Source organism: Cyrtonyx montezumae, unplaced genomic scaffold (assembly GCF_038088225.1).
Source record: "Cyrtonyx montezumae isolate F1298 unplaced genomic scaffold, pur_monq_1.0 scaffold_8, whole genome shotgun sequence".
NCBI classification, from domain to species: domain Eukaryota; kingdom Metazoa; phylum Chordata; class Aves; order Galliformes; family Odontophoridae; genus Cyrtonyx; species Cyrtonyx montezumae.
In genome coordinates, this window is record NW_027072089.1 from 33667483 (window position 1) to 33691400 (window position 23918).

The 23918-nt window shown below is 35.1% G+C and overlaps 1 protein-coding gene across 1 annotated transcript in view; it reads right to left on the minus strand.

Annotated features, from left to right (window-relative positions):
- NKAIN3 (sodium/potassium transporting ATPase interacting 3) overlaps positions 1-23918 on the minus strand; it is a 326199-nt gene that overhangs the window by 141914 nt on the left and 160367 nt on the right. The window contains exon 3 of the mRNA XM_065751928.1: positions 19130-19210. Within this exon, the coding sequence (XP_065608000.1) occupies positions 19130-19210 (81 nt within the window). The remainder of the gene's footprint in view (positions 1-19129; positions 19211-23918) is intronic.

The window sequence follows — 23918 nt, forward strand, 5'->3', positions numbered from 1 at the left end:
ACACCACGTGCCCAGTATTCCAGGCATTATGGCTTTAGATTGACTAAATTTATTTCAGTAACTTTGAGAAGTGCAAGAATTTTTTAATGCAAAACTTTTATACAAAACCTAGTGATATCATATCCCTAGATTTAGCTACTTCATAACAAATAAGGAAGTTTCAGATGGGAACTTCTAGTGAAAAATTTGGAAAAGATTTTTCATATGACTGTACAGCTGTTGTGATTTAGCCCAGTAGCAACCAACCACCACAGTCTTTCACTCACTCCTCAGTGGGATAGCAGAGAGAATCAAAAACTAAACTAGTAGAGCACACAGGTTGAGATAAAAAAATTACTAGGGCATAAAAAAAAGAACACTAATTATAATGAGATATATATATTAGGAAGAACAGTGGACATATTATTAGGAAGTAGCAGTGGAACAAGCTGCCCAGTGAGGTTGTGGATGCTCCCTCCCTAGAAGTATTGGAGGCCAGGCTGGATTGGGCTTTGATGAACCTGGTCTAAAGGGAGATGTCCCTACTTGTAGCAGGGGGTTGGAACTAGGTGATCTTAAAAGTCCCTTCCAACCCAAACCACTCTGATTCCATGTATATATATATATATGTACACCCACAAAACAAAGGATGCACAAAGCAACTGCTCACCACCCACTAGCCCATGCCCAGCCAGACCACAGACAGCAGCTGCTGCCCAGCCAACTCCTCACCCTTTTATTATTTGTCCACATGATGTCATATGGTATGGAACATCCTCTTGGTCACTTTAGGTCAGCTGTTCCAGTTCTGTCCATTTCCAACTCCTTGGGGCCCTCAGACTCACTTCTGGCAGAACAGTAATGACAAGGTGAAAAGCTAAAGTGACTTGGCTCTTTACAGAACTGCTCAGCAACAACCAAACCATTATTGTGTTATCAGCTTTTCCTAGAGCCCAAGCATAGGATCATACCAGACACTATGGAGAAAATCAACTCTTCCTGTGCTGAAACCAGGATGAGGACTTGCTTTGCAACTACTTGAAAGTCAGAGAATCTGAGAAGGAGCTACTGCATGTGAAAAATACATTTTGGAGAACTCATGCTGATTTCTGATGATAGAGAAAAAAATAAAGAAGGTGATTAGTGTTGTCACTTACACCAGATCTGCTCCCTTGACATTGAGTAGGCTTTCAAGAAAGCAATGAAAAATTTCTTAGGTCACATACTGCACATCAACACACCACAGAAGAAAAATGAGTTGACTGGAAGATTTCTAGTTTTGTGGGTAATTTAACTAACAGTGGATATCCTCCTTTCCAGCTCAGTGCAGTATCCCAAAAGAAACAGATCACCTTCAGAAACAACTCTGATAAACATCAGTTAAAATGGTCAGACAAAGTGATGCAGCATATGCACAGTGCTGTATTGCCTGCCATATGTAGCACAACAAGGATTTCTGACATCTCAGAATAAAGAAGATATTTTGGAAATATATTACTATGTTTATGAGACGTAAAACGTCAGCACAAACCATACAGCACTGCAGTATATGAGTGTCTAAAGTGATCATGTATAATTTCCCTTGAAAACCCTTAAATTGCTTGCATATATATTTCAGCTGTGGCAGAAGGTCTACATTACCGAGCAGAAACAGAACTCACGCTCAGTTGTAAGGAGTCTCTCTCACTAAGCTTTATAACCTCATCCTAAACTCTGTAAGACAGTTAACAGTTTCTCAGAATGACAGTGTAAATCAAGAAAATGTCACATGTATACAGTAACAGGTCTAATCTTTTCCGTAAATTGCTGTCTGTGGTTTTCAGAAACACATTAAATTGCTGGCGATTTACAATGAGTATCACTGCAAGGATAATTTGACTTTTGCACATTTAACAAAATAGTCTTAAATTATTCACACATATCATTCAATGGTTGGGCAATTTTGAGAGTCATTGATTGTAGTATCAACTTGTACTATGTTGACTAGGAACTTGTAGTATGCCGCTTTACCGGCTAAGTATAAATCTTACACTTGACTTCTGCTTCTCAAGTGTAAGACAAAGTCTATCCAGGTGCCAAAGATCTATAACACATTTTAGGTCTCACATATCAAGCCTAAATGAACAATTTTTTTCAGACACCAAATAACTATAAACAGCGTTTTTTGTTATTTTCAATGAACTCTGGGCTACTAGCATTGCACTGTGGTAGTTCAGAACACCAGAGCATCCATATTCCTCCTTTAAAAATAAGGCAGATAGACCAACAGAGAAGCAAACAAGACACATTACAGTTGACTTTCCTGAGTCAAATATCAAAGCAACAGCTGTTCAGAAGCCCAGAGAAAAAAAGATAGATAGAGGACAGATACTTAGCTCACAGTGAACAGAAAATGAAAAAACAAAAATGACAGCAAAATTTATTTTACCCTGGTAGTTGGATGTGGCCGGACTGTACCATCCCATTAGAAATGGGAAGAGGTTTGATCTGTTTTTGGAATATTAACAATTTCACAAAAATGAAATACTTACAAAACAAAATCTTGGTTGTTTTTCGTTTTCCCCCTCCTAAAAACAAGATTTACCTTGAGTCTGCACATGAGCAGTAGAAAAATGTGCTATTTTTGTTTTCAGTATTATATGTAGTTATTATATATCTTCTCTTTATAAGAGCATAACTCAAACTGTTTCTTTTTCTCCACAGTACAACCTGAACTAAATACTAACTCAAGGACTGACAAAATCTATTAAAGCAAGTGGATTTACAAGCAAAAGGGAGTGATGTTTGTTAGAAAGGCAGAACACAATCTTGCAAACTATTAAATCACTCTTATTTCACGTGCAAACTTATTTTACATTTGACCAAACAGTAAAAACAGGAACACAGGACTCAAAATACAAATACTAAATTGAAGGATAAGCAATGTGAAAAAGATTTATTAAAACATTCATAGTTTTGGTGCAGTGATCACAGAACCACAGAATTCATAGAAGGGCTTGGACTGAAGGGACCCTTCCAACAGTTCCAACCGCAACTCCACAGCGTAGCCACCAATCTCCATATCTGGTACTAGAGCAGGTTGCCCAGGGCCCCTTTTAACCTGGTCTTGAACACCTTCAGAGACAGGGCATTCACAGCCACTCTGGGAAGCTTGTTCCAGCATCTCACCACTCTCTCTTTGAGAAACTTCCCCTGGTCATTGAACCCTGCCACCTTCCCTCCTTGAGCTTAAAACTACTCCCTCTTTCCCAATCACTATCTACCTGAGTAAAAAGTTCACTTCCCCTTTTAAATACTGGAAACTGTAGGGGTTGAAAGGGATTTCAAGAAATTGAGTCCAGCTCTCTACTAAATCAGATTTCCTATAGCTGGAAACACAGGAAGGTGTCCAGAGAGGTCTTGAATACCTCCAGAAAAGGACACTCCACAACTTCTATAGGCACAGCCTGTTCCAGTGCTATGATGTAACAAATTGTTATGAATTATTCTTTGCAGTGAGAATTGCAGAGCATAAAAAGCAACAGATTGTGCAGCCTTCTACAAGAAGCCTAATGCTTTCTGTCTCTGAATTCTTTTAAGATCCTAAGAATGGCTTTTTATTTTATAAATTTATATAGTTTTTGAAATGGAATATTTCAGAAATACTCTGAAATAGTCAGCTACAGGTACAGTAGTTTAAAGAAAATAAAACCATTAAGTTTCATACCAATACTCATGCTTCTCCAACTTTTTTTGATTTTTTTTTCCCATTTCTCTCATTTAGTGTAACATATTGGAAGAATTATTAAAGCACAAGCACAAAAGAAGAGGTGCCACAGTAATATATTCAAGATCAATACAAATAAATGCAATCTAGGTAACTTGAAAAACTGTTAACTGATGCTACCACAAGCACATTGCAGTGTTCATAAAGTAATTTAGATAGATCCACATATCAGCATTTACCTAGTATGTCACTACATATTATATTACATCATTGCATTTCAACTTCATTCAATAAATAACTTCTTAAGGAATATTCAGTGTTTGTTCCAGATGTTACATTAAAGCCTTCTCCCTTTCCTAAACTTTAATATATGAAGTGGAACAGTCGATGGATTGCTTCTTATTTTAATGTTGACTCAGCAAACTACTTAAATACACAGTAAGCATTTATAAGCATGTGAATTATTTTATTGAGTTTGAGATTAGTCATGCATTTAAAGTTAGTTGTGTTTTGACTGAATTGAAGCTGTAGAAGCATATAAGTAATTGGACCACACTACGTTATAGGACAATAATTACTAATTTTTACCTACCACTGCTGTGCTTTAGGTTCTAGCAATCTTTTGGGTGCACTGATCTAATTGCTTATCTGAAACAGATGGAGTGGGTGTGCATATTAACATAGGAAAAGCTTCTCGTCAAGGGAATAAGCATTTTGCTATACCATTCTGTGAAAAACCAAAGGATGCCCAAGGTATTGAATAGTAGGGGAGAAGGGCTCAAGAGGCCCTAGGTGACTAGGGCCTGGAGTTTCAGGTGCTGATTAGACTAAGGGTATCCTGTTTCAGAGCTCAGTGGTTTGGGTAAGAAGAGAAGCTGGGAAGAAATAGCAAATGAACTCTTACACCTTCCGCTCCACTGCTGAGTTTATTCTCGTTTTGTGTAAACTAAAGACAGCAGTTAAGAATAAAACATTATATAACACCTGTAACTGATTCTTTCAGAGACAGAGCTAAGCAAGTCCTGATTTTGAAATGGAGCTGCCTATTTTGCAGGACAACAGAAATCAAGCAAGGTATTTCTAAGGAAAAGTCACAGCAATTTTTCCTGTTTTTTTCTACTGTTCCTTCTTTCAGCTATTTCTTCCTTTGCAATGCACCAAATACATAAGATTTAACTACAAAGGATTTGTTCTTTGTGAAAATTTGCTCAATTAACAGATACAAGTGTTTTCAGTGACAAACTCTCTCATTGTATCAGTATGTTCCTTAAGAGTAAAAATAGAGACTTAAGTTAGTATAAATAACAGGATATATAATGGAGAAAATTTAATGGGGAAGAAAGATATATCAGGTAAAAATCTATGACAATAGGTTTAAAGATTGTAAGAAGCAGCTCATTAAGATTAATTAGGAGCAATTATAAAGGTGATATATATCATGTCTAAAAGTACAAGAAAACTACAAAATCTTTCTAGAGAGGCAGAAAAGGCAAACATCTTTAATAAGCATGTACGATCTTAATAAAAAAGAGAAAGTAAAGTATTTCCCAAATCATTAGTAAGTGATTTAGATTGGTTTTATCAATTTATAAATCACATTAGTCTTCAGATCTGGACTTGCAGCCAAGCAGTTGCACTGGTTGTCAAGATCAATGAATGTAGAGAAGTTAACTTTTAAAAAAGCGTGAGAACATCATAAGACAAATTTTGAAACTAATGTAAGGCTCACAACATATACATGCAACAGTTCAAAGACGCCTAGCAGTCTCAAAGAAATTCAGGAAAGAAAGACAAAAACAAGCAGTTCAGAGCTAGTAAAATATCAGTCAGCAAGGTTTCAGAAGATACAAGAACTTGTTAAATAAACTTGATGTCAGTGCTTCAAGAAGTTAAAATTTGAGTTGATATAAGCAGCTGCAAGAAAATTTACATATACCTCTAAAAGGTACTCATGAAACAATCTTACTGAAAAAAATTAAATGGAAGTACTTTTTTAATTGATTGAAAATTAAATAGATTCAAGTCTGGCTAATTAACATAGCTGTCAATGGAAAAATCACAGCTGAGTAAGTCTTTCTAGCAGGACTCCCCTGGCACTGAAGAAAGGACTGATTTTATTCAATGTTTTCATTAGTTATCTAGAATTAAATATAAAAATCACTGCTTATAGTGGATATATTTGCAGATGACACAAAGAGAGGAAGGAGAGTAAATAATGAAAAGACAGGCAGCTGTACTGGGCCATCTGGACTATTTGGTAAACTAGGATCAGCAAAACAAAATCCGTTAAATTATGGACCAAAGCAAAGTGATATAGCTAGAAAGCAGGAAATGCTAGTTGTACAACAGGACTGAAAACTGAATCCTGGAGAATATGCCATTTGGAATAAGTTAATATGATCCTAAATAGCTTATCAAGATGCCTAGTAAAATCTGATCTTAGGATCTCTCAGTTTCTAAACGTATAAAATATTGCAGTCAACACTACAAATCTGGGAACACTTCAAAACTCCCTAGAATCATAGAATAACTGAAGTTGAAGGTACTCACAGTGTCCAACTCCCAGTTCCACCCAATACCATTCAATATTCAAATCCTATGCCTGATAGGATTGTCCAAACACTCCAGAAGTTTCAGTGCTGTAATTTTGAGAACCTGTTCCAGTGCCTGTCCACCTTCTGCTAAAGATGTTTTTCCTAATACCCTAATTGAACCTCCACACAGCTTCCCTGTGTCCTAAAAAAATAGTTTAGAACTATTTATTTTATATGTTAAAACTAGGTAAATCAGTGTCCCAAGCATATTTTAAGGTGTAGTCATTTTCACAAATATTAGTGTATTGCATCAGACTGACCTAAGAAGGTTTTTTAAAAAACATAGCACAAGATAATTTAGATTTTTTTACAGGAATTTACTGTTTTAAAATCTGAATTAAAAGTATTTTATAAATAATCATCAGATAAATTGATTCAAAAGAGTAAAATATAAGCTAAATTTAAAATAGCTAAAAATATCAATATGCATAAGAGTAATTACTAAGATTTACATCACTAGCTTTTACAAAATAATTATTTTCATTGGTTTTGCTAATATGGGAGGGTATGCATGTCTACAACCATACAGCCTATAACAAAAAAAAGGCATTTGACAAGAAAAAAAAGACAGAAGGATGCAAGATGCCTTGAAGCAAAAAACTACTGCAATTCAAAGTAGATATGAAGTATATGAAAACAGTCCCTAAACAGCATGAGTAACTCTGAAATTAAACAATGTACAAATATATGAGACAAAGACCTAACGAAAAAAAATCACAGCTTCTCTAAAATGGTGCACATGCCCAGCTGTAGTCTCACTGAATGTAGTCTTTTATCCAACAGCCCATTTCTGAAGTGGAAAAAGTAAGATATGCTTGTGAATGCCACAGGAAGAGGCAGAAAAAGAACATTAATTTGTCCTGGATGAGATGCCTCAGAAAGAAAATCATCTGCCCTGTCAATTCTGGCCACGAGAAATTTGGCCAGCAGTTCATCACTTGGATCAAACTAAGTGAAATTATTGAATGGAATAAAAACAAAGATGAAAAGTGAAAATATCTATAGTTTCCAGGAAATAAATTGTGCTATATCTGCAGCAAGGAAGTAATCTGGATCTTAGAAATAACACCTATGCTCCTTGCAGCAGAACAATAAACAGAAGGTTCAGCAGGCAGCCTAGAAAGTTGTCTCAGTACAAAAGATGTCCAATCCTTCAAACAACTTTGAGATAAAAAAACAAGGAAACTCTTCAGCAAAAAATCCTGTATCAAACCTGAATCTCAGGATCTCTAAGGTGCGGGGAAAAATAAAAATAATTAAAAAAAAACCAGAAGAATAGGCTGTTTCCAAGCATGCAGAATTAAAACTAAAAAATATGGAACAGCAGAAGCCCAACTGTTGTCAATGGACAGGTATAACATATCCTTCCACTACAAAGGAAATGATCCTCCAAAACATCTGAACAGGTCATCCACGTGCTCTCTCTAAAGGAGAGCTAATTTAAGTATACAATGCTATTATAACAAAAACAATCAAATACTTTGTAAATAGCATTTGCCCTTGGAAGGAACCCTCAGGCAAGCACTGTTTCCAGCACTGTGACTTCTCCAAAGCTTCTGCCTTCCCCATCTGACTGAATACGCCAAAAAAGACTCAGCATTATTCCTAGTGCAGTAAAGCCACTGACAATAAACCTCATAGCAAAGCAAAGGAAAGAGGTTAGCCAAATCCCCAATGGGATTATCTCACTCTTTCCTCATTAATCTAAGCTGAGGATCTCAAAGAAACACTGATACTCATGAATAATAAACTCAGTCACCTCATCAATATGTCTCAAGAAATTCCCTGAAGGACAGCTGGAAAAAGAGAAAAGCCAGAAAGTTGATTCTACAACAGAAAGGGAATATAATAATCTAGACAATAAATAGTTCCTTCTTATGGAGACTAAATGAATTATCACACAGAAAACAAATGCAGGAGATAAAGCAGGTAATGAACCATAAAGATTAAGAGACTACTTCCTGTGATTTACATGATCAAATGCCACCTTCTAATTGAGACAGGTTAATGAAACAGACACCAGGCAATTCACAATAGAAAGGACAGCAATAACAAACTTCCACCAAATACATTTGGGGCTTATCCAAGATTTCAAGCTAACCAGTTTTTCTGATTGCTGAAGCCTTCAACAGAAATGAATGTTGGGATAGGGAGACCCACTCTTCACTGTGCAGCAAGTAAAAATCACTTAATGCGAGATAGGGAAAACAATTTTGCACTTTTTTGAAAAACCTGGTAAAAGCCAGGTCCTGATAGGCCTACCAAGCTTAACTTTACACGTGAAAAGCTTAAAAGGAAAAATGCCTATACCAGATCCATGGAGTAAAAGCTGCCATTTTAGGCAGCTGTTAATTCAGAAAGTTCAAGAATATGCATGTCTAGTTCTGAGATACTAAAAACGCCTTTCTTGACCAACATAAGAAACAATACTTCAAAAGATTCTATACAAGTGGAAAATAGCGTACAGAAAATATCATTAAAATATAAATTTAACCTCAGCAGATAATAAATAGAGCCAGCACTAGCACTAATATAAATACAGTGCTGTACAGAATCATCAAAATCTATAACAATCAATCAGTTTTTAGAAGCTGCTAGACAGACAGCAAACATGGTTAATCTAACGTCTAATAAAAATATGATTAATGAAATAATTAAAATATTTCATAGAGATTTTGTTAGAATAGCATCACATCCAAAAACTAAAGATTTGAAGGAGCAATTTTTCCTTTCCATACAATAAGAACATATCAATACAAAATATTCTCAATAAGTACATAATATCCTGAGCAATCAAACCTAGATTTACTCTTATCTGCAGACAGAATTGCCACACTTCCGTGCAAGCAAGCCATGACTCAGATAAGTTTCCCTTCTTTCTGCAAACAAGCTAATCAATGCAATAGGACAGAGAATTTGAATTGACTATCCCCTGAGGCAAGTACTCAGCACCACCAGCATCCTTCTGGGTGAAATGGAGAAGCGGGAGTGAAAAATTAATCAGCAGACAGACAATAGAAAAATCACAGCATTTGCTGGAAATACAGGATACCAAAATTCAAAGCCCTAATCTAAAAAAAAATGAGTAATTGTAGAATGAAATATGAAAGAATTTCAACATTGTAGAAGATTCACCAGTAAGCACTGAAGAACAGGAAAAAAAACATATATAGATAGCAAAGTACATATAGTTCAGTCAAGTAGTTTAGTCTTATAACATGACCAATTCTTGATTCTGAAATGATTCTGAAAAATGCATGTTAGCATAACAGACAAAAATAAACACACTGAAAATGAGTTACATAGCAATCTTTCAGATACATGAGGTTAAAACTGATTACTAGATGATCCCCTCCTGCTCTTATAAATTCTGACTCCTTATTCCTACTTTCATGTTCTACATATAAATACTCAACTTCTTTTCAGATTTTGTTACAGCACAATTATGCTATAGGTACTAAGGGATTTAATCTCTTTGCACTAATAGTTATCACAGCAACTTTCTGCTGTTATATGCCTTTCTGCACCACAGGACCCATTTCAAGCTAGGACAACATCCTTATTTCTTTCTCTTATCCAAAAGTTCTTTGGAGTGATTTTGCAAGCTGCATGCCTTCCTCCTCTGTGACAGGAAGCATTTTAGCACTTCTATTAAGTATTGGTGTACTGTTTAAGGAGAGAATGTAGCTGCCACTATCACGAAAGATGATAGACATAGCAATGAATGAATAACTCACTCACCTGATGCTAAGAGCACACTAGAAATACCCAGAGAAGGCAAACTCAAAGTAGAGAAACTTACCTTTAGCTGTCAGCCCTTAAATGAGGTTAGGGAGGGGCAGATCCTGAGTCCACTCCTTCCCATCACACAGGTGAATTGCTTGCACCTGTGCTCCCAGAGCTGGCCATGCTCATTTAACAGGTGTTTCAGTCACTGGTTCACTAGTCTAAGCTAGTGAATTCAAACAAATATGAATGTAATGTGTATATTAATAAAGTTTATTTTTGAAGCAGTTATCTACATATATATATATATATATATATATATATATCACATTTGTTATTCCAAAAGCCAATAAACTATGGAATTGAAATGGCTTATTGATAAAAAAAAAAAGCAAAACAAACAACAACAAAAGAAAGAACCAAACAAATCAAAACAACAATGGCATTATCTCATTTAGCCAAATCAATGAAGAATGTTGGTCTCTTCCAAATATCAGTCCAAACATCCAAATATAGAGTTTAGCATCAAGGTGTTAAAAAAGGACCTTATTTTTGTTTAAAAGCATATTTTAATGAATTGCTGTAAATGTCACCTGAAAGGATATGAAATTCAATTTCTGCACCATCTGGAATGTACTCCTGATTAAGTTTTTCTGCTGTGTGATCATATCACCTAAACAAACTAATTAACATCAGAATGACATATTTTGCAGTTTCTCTGGCATTTATCTGTGTGCCACTTGTTCCATATATATTTTTTCAGATTGACCTTATGCTTCAGTAATGCCATCGAGCTAGATGTGTGATAATTTTGCTTCTAAGAATGAGCATGTATTTCATTAAAATTTAACAGAATAAACTGAAAGAAATTAAAAAAAAAAAAAAAGGCTTTGGTTATGTGAAATCTGGAACATGAAAAATCATCCACTAATTAACTGAAATACAAGTCTTTGAGGTCAGTTGACAGTTCAAAATTTTGAATTCAAAGAATATGTACGCATTTCAGAACTAGAATACTGACAGGCTAAACTGTTTCTGTAAATTTGGCTTTTTTTAATTTTATTTTTTTTTTTTGAGTATATATTAAGTTATCTAAATCAGTTTACATGTAGCATTCCTTTAGTTACCAGCATGGATATGCAGATATATATGATATATACATGAGATAGATAAGAAATACATATTGATAATAAAAAAGTAATGCACTTTTCCATAGTGTCATTATTATGAATTCACAGTTCATGGCTGATTGTATTCTAACTTTTAATGGAAACACTCATTGTTTTCTGAACTACATGCATCAGCAGAAACTGCATGTGATACTGATGTCAGCCTAACAGAACACCAGAAAATACTGTTTATAATAGGTTGAAAGGCACATCACCAACATATTGAATTAAGGATTAACAGTACCTAATATCTGCCAAGATTAAAGTTATTATTTTGAAGCTCTGAAATGTTGTTTCTGTTCAACATTACACTGCATAAAATTGCAGTAAATTGGATTCCAGGTTTACTGCCAAAGTAATTAAAAATTCAAAAGTTTACTGTTAGAACAGAACATTACGGAAAAATATTAAATACAATTGAACCTGGATGTTATTTCTCTTTATGGTGAGAAAGCAGCAGGATGGGAGGAGCAACTTTCACAAAGGAAGTCATATTAGAACTCTATTTTTTAGCAAAAATTCGTTAGTGGAACCTCTGTTGGAAGAGAGGGCAAAATAATAATAATTTAAAAGAAAAAGCCAAGTGTTTCTACAGAATGCTTATTTGCTGTTGTTAGTTGTTAGTGAGAACTAGTTCAAAGAAAGAGTAAAGATTGAATTCAAGTGGATTGCATGAATCAAGCACTGTAACTTTTATTGGACCTGGTTTTCTTTTCCTTCATATTAATTTACATCTACTTAAATAGTGTTTAATCACCATTTCTTATTTCCCCATACCAGAGAGGATTCTGGAACACAATTTTAAAAACAATAATCTTTTTAAACCTGCTAGGGTTTATAGAAAAGGAGGAAGAAGCAAGAGGGATAAAATATTAAGGAAATGAAAACCTTTCTTTCATCAGGTTTAATTTCTACAAAATTAGTTTTATTAGAGTACACACTAAGAAGAGATTATAATTAACTACTGCCATTAAACTACTCATCTGTGATGTCCAGAAATTTCAGATTGCCTACAGCTACATCCATCCATGCTTTAGTGTGTTCCGTTACTGCACACATTACAGCCAGTAGCAAGTGACAATGTCACCAGAAACATACAGGACATATTGAAAAAATGGACATACAGAAACTTGTAGGCTAAGAGAATAATGAGAATACTGGATATGTAGTCCCTCAAGGCCTAAGAGACACACTGATCAAAAGCAATTAATATAAGTCAGTGATGTGTGGAAAGAAATTTTCAACTGAGCTGGGCACAACAGTCAGGTACCACATCAAACAAAGAAATATACTATTACTACTATCACATTTTCCTTCGTGAAGAATATTTTACTATGAATGTCAATGATTTGTGTTCAATTAAAAATCCATCAACAGAACACAAAGGAAGTGAGTTGTGTGTTTCATATGGCTAGTCTCTGTCAGGAGTGAAGACCAACAGCTCCACTTCCAACTTGGTGTCACATAGCTGAAAACTAAAATCCCATTTTGCATGCTCAAGAACCAGCTACCTTGCAGCCCCCATTGGGCTTCCTCATTTTCTGTGTCCACACACACACGCTCTGAAGGGAAAAGACGGATCCACCTCAAGTTCCTCAGTTGAAATGTCATTCTGGTCACAGTTGGCAGTTTAGTCAGCTGATTAAAGACGAGTTTTTACACTTTCAACTTCTATTCATTTTTTCATATTTAGCACTCCCACTCAAAAAATTACCATGACCATTAACTTGGAGTTTTAGCTTGACAGAGCCTGATTTCTAAAGATTAAAAATAGCTGGGCAGAAGAGTTCTCTACATTGTTCTGGATCAATATTCTTTCATATCTAGTGATGAAGCACTGTAACACTGCTAGACTCTATTCAGTTTATTACTAGAAGGCTTCTCTTAAAATTTCAAGCAAATCTTCCATATGCTCAGCAAATTATTTCTTGACTCTCTTCCCAGCACATATGAAAACAACTGATCTTCCACATAAGAATCATTTACAGTTGAGTGGATATTTTAGGCTTTACATACAGACTTTTCTTAGATTAAGGAAATCTTGCCTCCTTTCTACTCTTTCCATTGATTTTCCATATAGGTTTTACTTTTTTTTTTTTTTCTTAAATTTAGCACTTTTTTGCTGCTCTATAGACACTGCCAACTTTGTTCAGACACTTCTTGGAACAGGCTCTACCATAGAGCTAATTATGAAAATAATTACGCTAAAATAATTGCTTTAATTTTCTCACTTCGCACGCATCAATATGAGAACCACTATGTTTGATATTGTCAGCGTAAATTCAAGAAATGCTTCTGTTTTCATTCCACAGTAACAAAACAAACGAACAAACAAACAAAACCCATGAAAAAAACTCAAAACAAAATAAAAACTACAAGCCCCCAGTATACTTTTGGATCTCTATTAATTACAAAATGTCACTAGCTTTGTGCTTAACTTGCTCAATTTGAGATGATTAGATATAATTGCACAATTAGTGATTGATAGACATGCACCAAAAGGGGTCAACTGGACTCAAGAAGTATGCAGAATAAAAGTCCACATGGCTAGCCCTCATTCTGATGTATTATATTTTGTTTAAAAAATATTAAGATTTTATTCCCACAGTATCTGTAATAAGCAATTTATTAGTCAATTTTTTTCTTCAGATTGAATAAACAATTAGTTGTAACAGTTACAATTCTATCTACTAACTAAAGAGCTATGTGAAAATTTAGTGTACTTCCGTCTCTAGTTTAATAAGGACACATTGATAAAAGTAGATTTTACTAGAAAATATATGTGAAAAGGCACCTTTTTACTACTTACACATGTAAATTTTCTATTGAGTTCAGTGAAAAGCGTAATGAGGCTAGTGCCACAGAAATTAGAAGTCTCATTCTCCTATATTCCACATCAAAAATAAAGGAACAGATAATAAATGAAAGCTGTTTTAGAAGCAGTTTCCTACTGAATATATGTCTGTGTCATGCAAATCCTTCATCAAAAGCACCAACAGACATAGCTGACAGACAGTTCAATCTTGACATCTAAACTAAAATAATCTAGAAAGAGGCAAACTTATCCTGAAGAAGCATGCTGTGGAAATTCAGACAAAAACATCACAGAATAATAATAAATACTGCCCAGCTGCTTAGGTAACATATAGAAAACAACAGGAAAGGAATGCTGTAGAAACAGCTGGAGTGCTGCCATAAATTCATTGGATAAAGGGCAATACTATAGGCAAGTAAAGTTCACATTAATAACCAGTGAAACAAACAGAAAAAAATTGATCCATTAAAGGAGTATTAGTTGGCAGAGTGAATGATAAATAGAAACAAACACAACGATTTTCATATTTGTTCTGAAATATCAGAGAGCGGTAAATGACAGAAATATCAGCTGTGCACACTAAACAAATGAAGACTCCTTTATAAAGTAAAAAGCACATTAAAGAATGTATTGCAATGAATGGAAAGCTGGTGTATACACATTAGAAACTCTTGTCCGCATTTAAAAAGATCATATAACACTTCAAAATGACAGTTTCAGGCATCATACCAGATAAGATTAATTTAAAGTTTGTTTTCAAATATACTTTAGGTAATGTGTTTTTTTTTTTTTTTTTTTTGCCTCATAATCCTTTTGTTGATACATTTATTTCTAAGATTGTCCATACTCCTGAATGTGGTAATTAAAACATTTTCAATTTGAGATGTAGAATAACATCCACACAATTAATGAGTTCAGCAGCTAAAAGGTGAGTGGATGTAGCAATCTGTCATCCTGCAGTGGAGGTTTAAAAGGTCATGTTATAACAGCAGATTTGTTTCTTTCGCACAGAGTAGTTAACACTAAAAATTATGCTTTCCATTTCATAAAAGTAGCATATGAAAAATATAGGCAATTTTCATTTTTCATGTGGACATTTTTTTCATTGCTACAACATTGGTGGGATTGCACAGCTAAAATCGGAAATTAAAAAAAGAATTAGAAACCTAAAGTAGCAGACAAAAAAAATTAAGTTATAAACATTTTATTTCTGATCAAATACTGCTTCTTTAGCCCTTGGAAAAAAAAAATTAACATTTTGTATGCAGCTCTGTAACAGAAGTGAAAAAGGTCCTTGATCTTATGTTGCCTACATGGTACTTAAGGATGAGCCCTTTATTCATTAGTCTTGTGCTTAAAATAGCCTACCTGGAGGAAAGCCAGGCTTATTTCCCTTCCGAACCTGAGAAGACTTGAATCTTTTCATTCATTTCCCAGGAGACTGCTTTAATTACCATATTACAGTTATTGTGGGACAGTCTCCTTTCATAGAATCACAGAATTGCTCAGGTTGGAAAAGACCTTCAAATTTATCAAGTCCAACCTCAACCTAACCATAGTACCGTAACTCTTAACAACCCGCCACTAAATCATGTCCCTGGGCACAGCATCCAAACAGATTTTAAACACATTCAGGGATGGTGACTCAACCACCTCCCTGGGGAGCCTATTGAAGTGCTTAACAAACCTTTCTGTAGAGTTCTCCCTGAAATATAAGCTGAACTTCCCCTCCTGCAACTTGAGGCCACTTCCCCTTGTTCTGTCCTCAGTGAGAAGAAACCAACCCCACCTCCCACTGCAATCAGCTTCCAGGGTTTTGAAGAGAGCAATAAGGTCTTCTCTCAGCCTCCTCTTCCCTAGACCAAACAGCCCCAGTTCTTTCAGTCACTCCTCATAAGGAAAAGAGACTTTCAGACTCTTCTGTGCAACTTTTCCTCTTCATATAAAATATTAGTTAGAGCAAGAACCAAGACTTATTTCCTTAACCATAAGCTTATAGCCACAGAACATAAATGCTTCTAGTATATATAGACTCCCTGATCTCAGTTTACTTATCCCCACCAGTTTTCTCCCCTCTGGTTTGGCTCACCAGACTCTTAGAATTAGAAACTTTGGTGGGAATTCGGGCCAAAATATTTGGGTGTATGTGAAAATTCATTTTTGACAAAAGATTTTAAAACATGAAATCAGTTTTCGACTAAAAATATAAAGAGTTTCTGTAATACTCTCAAGAAAAAGCATCATCCTTCAAAGAAGACAACCAAGTCATTTACGTGATTTGACACTGGGTGAGTAGGCAACAGAAGTTTTCATCATTTCTTCTCAATAAAAAAGATATTAGTGTACTAGATCCAAACAGAGAAACAAACAACCTTCCCCCCTAAAAATACAACACCCAAAACAAACAAAAATCTGAATGTTATGCATTACAATTGAAAGAAAAATATTACCTTTAGACCCTCACAGCAAAAAAGAGGCACAAATTACCCAAGTCTTTCTTAGTAAAAATGTCTATTAAATTTAAAGGAATTTCTTGGCAGATTTCAGAAAGAATATTCCAAAGAAATCTTCCTTTCAGCAGCAAGAATAAGATCTGAGCTGAATTTCAGCTACAATGGGATTTCTATTAGGACACTTGAAAAGTCTAGCTTGTGCACTGTATGTATATTCCACAGAACATTTAAATACAATTATTATCTATTATTACATCAAGTAATATTTTATAATAGCATTCATGACTGAAGATCTAACACATTCACAAAAATCCAGCCAAAAGCTAACTCTAATTCCTGTAGGAGTAAATGTACGTGGTACTTCTTAAAAAGACAAAAATAAAAATCAGTCATCTGCTAGACAGCATTTTAACTTTCCCTGATAGCATATTAACAAAGGTTAAAAGCTATAAACAATTTGCATTAATTTCAGAAATAAAACCCTTTAAAATGGAAAAAAAGAAAAGAACAGCACAGAAAGAGCTGAATACTCCCAGCTGAGATTTTAACACTGAGAAAATGGCCTTCTTTGAAAAGCCTCTGATGGTGGTACTAACTTGCTTCTCTAACAGCAAATTTCGATCACTCCTGACAACGTCAAAGAATATTCATGGAGAATAATGATGAATGTTAAGCTGCAATGTTACATAAAATATGAGCCCCAATTAAGTTAGTGTCAAATATCAATCAGTCTGTGAATAGCTAGAATTTTACATTTATGGTGAAAAGAATACCTCTATGGGCTGATAACCACATCATCTCACTTTTTTGAAACAGCACTGATAGGACTCCAAATTTCATAGTTTACTTAACAAAATTCTTCATCCTATTATTTTTATTATGGTTCTAATAATAGTGTCTTTGATGCAATTTGTACATAAACAGTTAACTTCAATGAGGATAACTGCATGTGTATCATCTTGTTAAGAAACAACTTTTCAAACATTATAAACCACCTGATAAAAATTCCACAAAAATCTTGAGATCAATTAACTTAAATAATAAAAAAGGGGATTTTTCTTATCTGTTTAAGTCATATTTGTACTATCACGTCTTTACCTAGTGATTTATCATAAATATAAAGTAAAAAAAAAAAAAAAAAAAAGTGGTTCATGGTAATAAACTGGAATATAGTGCTTCACGTCATACCTGCTCTTTTATAATGTTCTTAGCAGTAAGGACACAATAAAAATCATTTGCAATCAATGGAAAGATAACGTTGATTTTCAAGAACTCAGGGTCACATTGCAAATTTCAATTCAATTCCTAGGTGCATAGATAAACATACTAGTTACCTTTAAAAAATACTGTAGTCATTATGATAACAGACATCACCAAACTAATTGAAAAAATACAACCTATTTATAAACCAGGATGAAAGAACAATTACTTTAGGCATTCATCACTTCTGTCTGTTACACTTCTTTTTACCTAATATATTTTTAAGTCAATACATCTGAATACAACTATTTATTTTGATCTATGAAGTGCACTCATTTTCTTATCAAGCACATAAGTTCTGGTGTAGTAGATCATATTTGGAGAAAAAATAAGCTGTTTTAGATTTTCATTATGAAATTTTATCACCAAAGGAAATTATCATGTAAATCTTAAATTGTAATGGAATTTTTACTGATCAAGTTACATTTTATTTCTTATTAGCTGGTTTCACCATTTTTTTTTTTGCTTGTTGTCTAACAAAACCAGAGAGTTTTAATGATGGGCATAAAAATACCATAGCTCACAAACAGTTCCATCTGAAATGAGTAGAGTTCAAAATTCTCTAAAACCATTGCATGAATCAACAGTAGTATAATCAATTTTGTTTAACCTACTTTTAGTAGCACAGACATTTATTATACTAATAATCCCAGTATCTACTTGTGCTACTGATATACTGAAATCATTTAAATATGGACATAGTAAACAAAGGTCAATGCAATCTATGCCTAACAATTTGATAAAAATCTAAAAATATTGTGTGGAATTCACTGTAGATACAATGCTAAATATAACCTATGCTAACATAAGTGCTACATTTTATGAGCACAACACATATCTTGATAATTCCAGCAAATATGTCTGCTCTAATCAGCGCTTTGAATAAGAAATCAATGAACTAGAGCATTAAGTGCCAAGCAAAGGAAAGTTTTATTCAGCTGTGAAAAAAGCCATCCTTTGACATTTGTTCTTTTTTACAAAGAATTAACATTCTCACCGTGAAAGCAATTTCCTCTACAAGTTATTACAGTAACTTTCTTAGTAATTTTCTTTATCCGCTTTCAAAGCAGCCTCAGAAATTCATATATATTTTTATATACAGATAAAAATTCACCCAAAATGGAATTGTCTGTTTTTCAACAACCAAAAAGAACCCTAGATTTTCTGCTGAACAATATATTTTTTTCAGATGTTACTTCAGAAGGCAACTGTAATTCCAATACATTGCACTTACGTATTTCTAAACCACAGCTGTTTATTATCGTAGACAAGTTCAAATACTGGAGTTCTTACTGAAATGCAGCTCTAAAGATCTGATTGTATGTTCACACAGCAACATTTTTCCTCTATGGTTCCAACCTTCTAAAATAGAAGAGTTCTGTTGTTAACACACCCTCCCATAACCCTAAAAATGGTAAGTGACCTACCTTAGATAGTCCGCCTACTTCCAAATAGAAGCAGATAATGAAAACATTCCAGGTGACCCACAGGGCAGTCCACACCGTATACTAAACACAAAGCCAGATGAAAGCAAAAAGACAGAAAAATAAAATGTGAAGATGAACGGGCTTTAAACTGAGCAGATCAATAATAAAAAAAAACACACTGATATCAATAAACATTGTTCTTCTGGGAACAATCGAGTGCAGACAGTTCTGAAAAGGAGTTCTCTCCACATAGGTCTCATAAGAATCACAGGAAATTACAAATCTGATATTCTTTGCTGCTCTAAATGCATACTAATAAAACAGATTTATTCAATATAGTTTTACACTATCTACTGGTACCAATCACATAAAAAATGCTGACTTTCAGAACAATGGTCAGTAACTCATGTTTTAGTTTTGTTAACAGCTATTTCAGAATAGTACAATAACTTAAATGGACCAAATTCTACACATTCTTATGAAGAAATGCAGAAGAAAAAAGAAAACACCAAAGAAAACCGATCTATTGATCTGACATTTGGATCCTGACAGAAAATGAAAATGTTAAAGGTTAGTCTGCTTTTTTAATACTTTAAAGTAGAAGATAATTTAATTAGATTATTATTTCAGCTGACTATGCCTGAACCATTGGCTTTCCAGCCCTTATAGCTGTGAACACAACCCTACAATGCACCCTTATCAGATGGACATATCCAAATCTCTTCTAGTTTCTCCAGCTTTTTCTCTTAGTGCAACAGTGACATAATCCACCCACAGCATGAATGGGAGATTGATTCGTCTGCCTTAAATAATCTTTTACACATGAATTGTCAGCATAATTTACTGTCTCTGTTTCCTTATGGATAAACTGTTTACCTATATATGACAGTAAAACTGCGCACAATTAACAATCAAAACAGCACAGCTCAGAAGCATTCATGTCTGACTGGCTAAGTACATTCTCAGTCACACTGGAGCTGCACTCACATAAAATCATAATGAGCAGTGGCAGAGCCACTTAAAATTTATGTGCTTATAACCTTCACAATGGAGAACTGCTGCTAAGTGGCTTTGCAAGTCTAATTAGCTGTAACCAGGTGAGGCTAATTTACTACTGTTTTCCTTCAATGTACTCAGAAAAATTTACCACCCTAATGTTCACAGTGCCCGATTCCACTTCCATTTCACGGGTGCTGTCAACTTGGCTTTGTCAGGAAAGTGTCTCTCTTGATGGTGTACAATGAAAAGTTCAACTGAAGAGGGCTGAAGTTTTCCACACCTACATTATCCTTACATGAGTATGGCAGTTTCTGAACACAGAACATCTTAGCTGTGTAATTTAATTTTTTATGAGGTATTTAGGATGTTTGAAGATGTCTGTGGCATAAGAAAGAGATCATTAATTAACAAAATGAGAGTAACACTCCTCTCTAGCTCACAGGGACAGGCAGGGTAACAACTAAGGGTTGGGCTATTATAAAACAGACAAAGCTTCTATGGGCTGTGAGCAGTATAAGATCTGTACTACTCATAAGATCCACTCAGAAGAGGATATCCCTTTTTATCCCATTTTCTGACTTTGTAGCAACTCATCATAAGCTCTCAATTTGGGGTGCTAAGAACATCAGCTGCAGAGTGCTCAAAATTAATGAATGCTTAACTCAAGCCCAGCAGTTGGGATTTTAGTCATATTTCAGGCACTACCGTTCATAAAAAGCAGATTTCTGAATATGCAGGAGAATTTAATCTCTTTAAGAAATAATTTTCTTTCTTTGTTGAATGAAATTTATCGTCACATTAACAATGGGAAACACACTTGATCTGACAGGTCAAGACAAATCTGTTTAGGATCTCTGGACCATGCAGATAAAACCTATCTGAATGTGCTTTCCCAGGCCAAGCTATTCTGTTTTACTACTCTGTTCTACTTATCCACTATGATAATTAGTGAAAGAGAAGTGCAAGGGCAAAGCAGATGAGCACATCAAAACACAGATATTGTATAACGGAGAGGCTCCTCCTACACCCTCTGAATGTCAGGAATTATAAATGTAGGTTCTGTTCTTAAGAACACAATAATTACACAGTCAATAACTAGTTCTACATAATTTCTAATGTAAAAAAGTTGTTTTTCATATTTTTTATAATTCAAGTAGCGTAACTTTTCCTTATATAGCATCATAGGTGCTTAAGGGAGACTGTACTAATAGAAAAGTTTTAAGAAACAAAAGCAAGAAAACAATATCAGGAAATGTCAGAATTCTGGTTATACATGCCACCTTAGTTTTTCTTCAGGGCAGTGCAATAAAATACAAATATTAACTAAATCAGTAGACAGAAAGGATCCTATGTTATTCAAACACTGAATAACTCAGTACTCCATCTCTCTTTGTCACTCAGACCCTTCTCTGCAGACAGAATATTAATTTCCTCATGAGGTTTTCTAAGATGCTCTTCGCACTAATGTGAGAACCGCACAAGCATTAACTAGTTCATATTATGTTACAAAATTGCCAGTGATGTTCTAATGCATGCAGAGATTGCACTCAAGTGTTCATACATTAAAGGCATCCAATGTAAGATCTTTTTAAATTTGTTCATTTTCAGAACACTTGGGTTTACCCAGCACTTTGTAAGCTCATTGTTCAGCACGCAGTGGCCTAGTACTCAGCATGTGTGCAAATCAGACCATGAGGTCTCCAATCAGGAACCCAGAACGCAAGGGGAAAACGCAAGAAGTTTGGATTAAGTGACTTTGTGTAAGAAAGATTTTGCTTCTTGAGAGCAGAGATACAATTCAACTAGCCAGAACAGCCTGCCCAGCAAAAGCAGGCTTTTATTTCTGCATGTGCTTCATTCTTCCCACATCTTCTGTTTTCTGCAAATCAAGTTAGTATTCTATAGCTGCCATCACCAGAAAAACAAGGTGTCTGCCCTTCCTGCTGAAATGCAGGTGCCCCTATGACATCTTTATATGTATCCAATGCATTCAGAACTTTTAGATCTGTTACAAAGACTTCTGCTTTGTGCCAGCAGAGAAACTGGTGGCAGTGATGAGTTTTCATCCTCTGTGGGAAGGGCCAACAGTCCGGGGAGCAGCATACAGATGGTCAAACAGCTGCTGTCAGTGAAGGAGTGATGAAGGACCTGAAACATCAGGTCTATGCTGATCTACGGGACTTATTTCCCTCCGAGGACATCTCCCTTATTCTGTTTCATGATCTGACCTGCCATTCAACCTCTCCCACCCCATGTCCTGAACTTTGATTGTCCTGCTGTGTCAGCACACATTCATACCACTCACATCCAGGCATTCTAGCCCAAAGACCTTTTGCTAGCCCCACTCAGTTTCTCCCTGTCTCATCTGATCTCTTCCTCAACTTAAAAACTCTTTTCATATCTGGCATGAAGAAAGAATTTTTCACACAGGTGCTGCATTGTTTTCTTTTGTTTTTGCGTATGTGTGTGCATTTAGTTTATTTTTCATTATTATTTTTATTTATAGTCCACATCATGCACTACCTAAAAATCATCTGGACACTACTGCCTAACAGATGCTTTCTGCTGAAAAGATCCCAGAATATTGGTGGTAATTTCTGCACATGTATTCCTTGGATGCTATCTTGTTTTTGTCATTTTGCATTAGGGATTAGATTCTGTATGGGGTGAGGAAGCTTTTGGAGGCCTATAAGTTACAAGGAGAGAATATACCCTAAACATTAAAGGCTAGATTACTGTCTGTCCCAGGAGGTTCCTTTTCAGATTCTCTTTCCTAATACCAGGCTCTGTAACAGTGGTACTTCTCTACCACTTTTAGCTCTACAAGCCATTTAGTGATTTAGTGAGAACTATTGGTGATAGGTGGATGGTTGGACTGGATGATCTTGTAGGTCTTTTCCAACTTTGGTGATACTATGATTCTATGATTTCATATTGAAAGTGTTGCAGAGATACCTTTCATCCACCAGAGAAACATAACTGCTTAAACATCTGCTGTTGGATGGACAGAATGCCAAAAAGAAAAAGGGAAAGATGTGAAGGTTGGCTTGTTACATGGAAAGGTAAGAGAGAAAGGGGAAAGAATTATGTCTGAACATTGCAAGTATTGGGTAATTTTAGCTTTGTTGTACAAAGTATCTCAAGTGTGCATTTAATCTGAAATGCAGCACCTCCTCTGATGTAGTTCACTGGCATTAGGAGAAAAGTAAGTTGGCCCAGGAATATGTCAAAGGAAAGGCAGCAACTACTGAATCATCAGATCTTCTTCCTGTAATAGCTGTCTGTGCCTCAGCTGCACCAGGACTCACAGAGTTCTACTTAGTAATATGTGGGGAAGATGACAAGAAAAGGGACAGAAATAGCTGAGTGGAGAAGTAATAACTCAGGACTTACAGGAGCAATATCAAAAGAGCAATTTTGGATTCTTAAATATTTCACGCATATCATCACACTGCACACTACATACTTAAATACTGTGTAAAGCAGATAAAACAGTCCCATATACGGTCCAGCCTTTCTTCTCTTTTTAAAGAAAATGCCTTCTGGCTCTTCAAGTGTACACACTGCCTACCTATCATATCATTTAGTGGAATAAATTAAGGCAAGAAAAGCAGAGATGTCTCCTTTATATTCATTTGAGTGTATTTTTGTCTCTCACTGCTCATTAATACTTTCAGCTATGGGCCAGATTTGTGCAATTTTAGCTATATGACTCATTGTTCAGAAGGCTTTTGAAGTTCCATATCAGAAGTAAAAAGGGGAGAAGAAAACAACTTTAACAAGTATCTTG